The following is a 6000-nucleotide window of genomic DNA, read 5'->3' as shown; positions in this document are numbered from 1 at the left end:
GTATTCCTTTCAAAAAACATAAAGATAAGCTTTGTTGTGTTATCAAAAAAAAAAAAAAAAAAAAAGATCAAAAGTGCTTTGACTTTATTAAGAAAAAACTGTTATATTATTAAAAGTATGTATGATTCCAAATTATTTGGAGGGCTGTCCCAGGAAGAGAGACTGTTATATTTCATTTCAGAAGGCAGAGCTAAGGTATTCAGTGGGAACTTGAGGCAGAATTCAGTTTAATCTCTGTATACATTTGTTTTGATGCTGTGGGACTTGGGGCATGTTGATAACCCTTGGATCAACAACCTCAGCTGAAAAATAGGGATAACAGAATACATGTAGCCCATGAGGTCCTAGTGAGGATTAAACACAGCAATGTCTAACGAAGAACCTCGCAAAGCATTTCAAATACTCATAGTTTTAAAAGATACTTAATCTTTTTTTTAAAAAAAATATATCTTTATTGACTTCAGAGAGAGGAAAGGAGAGGGAGAGAGAGAAATAGAAACATAAATGATTAGAGTCATTGATCGGCTGCCTCCTCCACACCCCTGACTGGGGATCAAGCCTGCAACCCGGGCATGTGCCCTGACCGGGAATTGAACCCCGATCGCCTGGATCCTAGGTCGACGCTCAACTGCTGAGCCATGCCCGACTGGGTAAAATACTTAATCTTTTAAGAGATCTATTTGGATTTTAAAATAATGGTTAAATTTAGTTTCCTGCTATAGCTATTTAGCATTCTTCAGATGCATATAGGTAAACAATGTTATTTCAAATTGGCAATACAGTTTGAAGAATTTTAAAAATTCTTACCTAAACAAACATCCAGTATGCCTTATTTCAACCAAAGTTTCACTCTCCCTTAATATCAACTGCTTTTTCCTCCATCCAGAGTCTGAAGTCTTGCGGTATGCACCCCCAGCACTTTTGTGAAAACTGTCCTTACTTTAATAAAGACAATTATGACTATTAAAATTTGAATTGTTAATACACTTAATGTCTAGATAGTTGGGATCTGGGGAGAGCCCTACAAGGTTATTAGTAAGACGAAGTGCATGTGAAGCTGAGCCAGGAAAAAAAAAGATGACACCATGCACATTTAAGACACATATACAGTTACATCCCTGAAAACAGAGTGCTATATTGAGTTAATATATTTATTACAGCAGGTCTTTAGTCATTATTGCCATGAAAAATGTTTCATGAAATTTCACAAAATCCTTTAAAGCTATTAGTATTAACTATTTTTTTCTTTTTATGGACTGACACTTTGTTAATTTATGAAGTATTTACAGCGTTTACAAAAAGCACGAGAATGTCTAATAAAATTTCTTATACATACAAAATTTATACATTATACTACTGTTTTTGAGATCTTAACTGGTAGATCAATTAAACTATGACATAAAATAATTTACAAAGATATATTTAATCTCTTATTCATTGAAAACATAACCATATTAGCTATAAATAGTCCTTTACAGATCACTGTAAAACACATTAATTGCTTTAACTCTAGCCTTAACTTTTACAAATATACTTAACTAAATTAATTAGTTGAAATATCAAATAGAACTGCATTTGAACTTTCATTTAATACTACTGGAAAAAAACCACCTGAAAAAGCAAACTGCCAGGTACTTCAAGTAACAATTTTGTAGAACCAGTTTTTATGCACACTTGGGAGGAGGGGCACCCAACACCATTTGAATCGAAATTAATAAACACAATACTTCCAGGAATATGCTCAACAAATGTACATCTGCAGCTTTTATTTCAAAAATTGTTGTTCTAACAATAGCTCAAACATCCAAGATGGTAAACCCTATGGCAGATAAGCAGATAAGTCATTTCGCAAATGACTAGAGCAACATTTGCGAAAACAGTCACCTCAGCAGTATATCACATCCAACATCCTTGCACAGAGCTATACAAGTGGTTTCTCACAACCTGAAAACAGGTCATAATTTTAGGCAAGCTCATGGAAAAACTTAGAAAATAGAACTGGCAAAGTTTTCAAAAAATAAAATCATATTTAACTGGGACCCATCAGGTTTTTTTTAAATATAAAAATAAGCTTCTCTTGAAAATTAGGGGAAAACACTTCATATTTCAAAATTTCAAAATAATGAAAAACTCATCTACACCACTATTTCTCCTTAAGTCACCACTTACGGTGGTATAAAATTTGGCAATTATTGAAATACCTTGCTTTTGGATAATGCCTCAGAAGCTGAGCTCAATTTGGTTTTGGCAGTAACACATCCTTCACATCTGCATTTGTTTTAGATAATCTGAAGCAATGGCTTTTAAGCAACCTGAGGAAAATCCATCTTATAAACCCCTTTATCCCCTTTATGTTGTTCCAATTAAGCCCACAAATTACATATTGTATACATAGCATTTCTAAAGAGGCAAATTAAATTTAAACTTTATATTTTTCAAAAACTTCTTTGGAAAAGTATCAGGATTTTCCAAAACCCCATCTGGGCTTCTTTCTTCTGACTGCTGTGTAGACACTGTAGTTTTCTTGTAATATGTAATCTAGAAGGCACATATTCAAGAGTTTAAGATTATGTTAGTTCAAGTTCTACATGGAGGCAAATATTTTAATCTACTTTGTACAGAAGCCCCAAATGAAAGTCAACTACTTCCTTTATTCAGAGCTTGAATGCAGTGCCGGGCAAGGCTCCCTCTCAGAAGTGAGTTTGCACGTGGGGCAACATTTGTGAAGGGCTGGAAGGTGAAGTCGAGGGATCAGAAAGCTTGGCAGAGTTGGAGAGCTGCAACTCCTCCAGCCGCTTTATGTATTCGTCACGCAATGCCAGGAGTTCCATGTAACGCTGCTCCACTGGATTTGGCTGCTGGAGAGAAGCACGAGCCTGAGTTACTGCCTGGTTCCTACCATGTTACAAAAATTCACCTGCTCCACACACATCTGCTGCGGGTCCTGCTTTCTGAATATGCCCTCTAACCAAGGTTAAACATTCATACATAGTTTCCTTTCACATTGCATAATTTAAAAATACAGAAAAGTACCAAGAATGATAAAATGCCACCAAGAAATAACTATACACATTTCCTTCCAAATGCATCACTATCTTTTTAAAGTTTTTCAACCCAGACACAGCTTCTGTCTCCTGTGTTGCCTGCCCCAGAGCCAATGTCCTTTTGCTCCCAGAGGCAACAAGTCTTCTCAAGTTGGTGGGTAGCCTTCCTTCCTGTGGAGATTTGTGACACTTGTCCTATAAGTGAGTATCCAGAAACAAAATACACTATTATTTTCTATTTTGTGAAAGTTCACATCAAAGGTGGTATTCTGTAGTTAATTATCAATTGACATTTCGACCTGACATTGTGTTTCTGAATTTGATCCTTGAGTTCCACTGAATGAATAAACCAGTTTATCTATCCATTCCCACATGGATGGGTAGCTGGCAATTTCCAGTGCTCCCCACTACATGCAATGCTTTATCCTCAGATACATCTCCTTGTGCACACATGCAAATGTTTCTTGAAGGAATCTGACCAGGTATGGAACTGTTGGAGAGGACAATATGATCTCTCTAACTTCACTAGATACTGCCAAATTGCTCTCTGAGGTGGTGATAGGAATGTAGGTACCCACTAATGAGTCCGGTAGCTCCTGCTGCTCCATATCCTCACCAGAACTTGGGAATAGAAGAGTATTTTTTTTGCCAATCTGAGTGCAGTAACATGGTAGTTTTCAGTTGCCTTGCTCTGCTCTACCACATCTTTTACGTGCTACTGCTCATAGTAATAAATGCACACAGCTGACAGCAGCAGCTCTGACACCTGCTGGCCTTGGTGTGAATCTCGGGTCTGCCTCCTACCAGCTATGTGGTGCCTCCATTTCCCATCTGTCAAATGGGAATCAAAACAGCACAGACCTCACAGGGGTGTTGTGAGAGTGAAGCCACTCAATACAGTCTGCTTTGCTACAATGTCAAACACTTTGATTGATAAATAGTGCATTGATGGCAATATAAAGTGAGAGGTCATGCTGGAAAAGAATGTGTGATTCTCCCTAGAATGTTAATTTTTAAAACTTTTGTGCTGAGTCCTGGCTGGTTTGGCTCAGTGGTGAGAGCACTGGCCTGCAGACTGAAGGGTCACAGGTTCGATTCCTGGTCAAGGGCACATACCTCAGTTTCAGGTTCAATCCCCGGCTCCAGTTGGGGTGCGTGCAGGAGGCAACCAGCCGATGTGTCTCTCTCACATCGATGTTTCTCTCTCTCTCCCACCCATCCCTTCCACTCTCTCTATAAACTGATGGAGAAAATGTCCTTGGTTGATGATTAAAAACACACACAAAAGACTTTTGTACTGAGATAAAAATTATACATTAATGTGCACAAATCTTAAAAATGTTCAGCTCAACGAATGTTTACATATGTTGACGCTAATGTAATCACCACCCCGGCCAATGTATACAACAGAACAGCCCTGGAAGACTCCCTTACCTTTACATTAATATTCTGAAGTGATCAAGAGCAAGCTTCTAGAAAGCTGAGCAATATATGAAGACATTAAGAAAACAGATAAAAGTCTACAGAAGTTCCTTCCTTTAGCACTAGTGGCTTCCAGAACTGTCCTGCTTTTCAATGGTTTAAGCTATTTGCCAAAGCTGTGAACACCAACAAGGAAGCTGTGAAGATGATGCACTAATGAAGGAGGATATACCTTGGATCTGACTATTAATGCTGAGGGAAATGGTCCCAATTAGAAGCAGATGCCCTCCAGGACCTGTATCTCAGAGGAGGGAGCATGAGGCCTGGGGTTTAAGACTGTATTAGTTTCCTGTGGCCACTAACAAATTAACACGAACTCGGTGGCTTAAAGAAGAAACTTATTTTCTCACAGTTCTGCAGCGCAGAAGCCTGAAATCAGGGTGTCAGAAGGGCTATGCTCAACTCTGGAGGCTCTAGGGGACAATCCTTCCTTGCCTCTTCCAGTTTCTGGTGATTCTAGGCTTCTGTGACTTGTGGCAGCATCCCTCCAATCACTTGTTTTCACATGGTGTTCTCTGCTATATGTGTCTATGGCTCAAATCTTCCTCTGCTCTCTCTTCTAAGGATACCTGTCATTGTATGTAGGGCCCACTCTGAATTCATGAGGATCTTATCTAGCAATCAACTTATTTCCATCTGTAAAGACCCTTTGTCCAAATGAGGTCACATTCACAGGTTCTGAGTGGGCATGTGTTTTGGGGGTCTCTATTCACTCCACTACAGGTTGTCAAGGAGTGATCGATCAATGGAAGCCAAGTGCAAATGCACCAGACATGTAACTATGCCCACGTTTCTACTGAAATTGTTGCTTTAGAACTCTGGTTACAAAGGTCCATAGATTTGGAGAGGTCTCCTCCTAATCCTATTCTTCCTGTAAACCCTATTCTTTTTTTCTGCGACTTTACAGAATGTGAGGTTTCTCTGAAATGCATATATAGCATTAGGATAGAAATGTTTGGTAGAGTAAGTCCTGTGTGCTGCTTGTTAATATCCTTTGCCCATTTTTCTCTTTATGCATTCCACTGAGGTCCAGACACTGTTCTAGGTGCTCAGGATCCATCAGTGAACAAATGAGGCCCAAATCTCCATTTTTATGGTGTTTATCTTCCAGCAGGGGGAGACAGGCAAACAACAAATACAATGATCCTGTGAGTTACATAGAACATTCAAAGGTGATGAATATAATGGGAAAGAAGTAGAGCAGGGTAAGAGGGATGGGGGCCAGTGGGGTGTTGGTTACTCTCTGAACAGTGTGGTCTGGGGGGCTGCACTGAGGTGACTCCTGAGGGAAGGCTTAAGGGAGAAGAGGGAAGGATCCAGGTGGATATTTGAGTGTCTGAGGACAAACAAGGAGCACAGTGTGGCACAATGAGAGAGTTGTTGATAAGGAGGCGAGGGGGTTAGAGAAATAAGGGGGTAAGGTGGGAGTCACATAAGGCCTCCGAGGCCTTCATAAAGATGTCAGTTTTGGCAG

The 6000-nt window shown here is 39.4% G+C and overlaps 1 protein-coding gene across 5 annotated transcripts in view; it reads right to left on the bottom strand.

Annotated features, from left to right (window-relative positions):
- Nucleotides 1-1105: 1105 nt before the first annotated feature.
- Nucleotides 1106-6000, bottom strand: part of MTM1 (myotubularin 1) — a 115330-nt gene continuing 110435 nt past the window's right edge. For 2 of the 5 annotated variants that reach the window (XM_081124978.1, XM_081124981.1), the window contains one exon: nt 1106-2858. In XM_081124978.1, coding sequence (XP_080981104.1) covers nt 2691-2858 — 168 coding nt within the window. In that variant the 3' untranslated portion in view covers nt 1106-2690. Of the gene's footprint in view, nt 3240-6000 lie in introns of all 5 variants that reach the window. The other 3 variants (XM_081124977.1, XM_081124979.1, XM_081124980.1) reach the window with 3 other exon arrangements.

This window comes from Miniopterus schreibersii (genome assembly GCF_964146895.1).
Source record: "Miniopterus schreibersii genome assembly, chromosome: X".
Classification (NCBI taxonomy): domain Eukaryota; kingdom Metazoa; phylum Chordata; class Mammalia; order Chiroptera; family Miniopteridae; genus Miniopterus; species Miniopterus schreibersii.
This window is presented reverse-complemented; position numbering and strand designations above follow the sequence as displayed.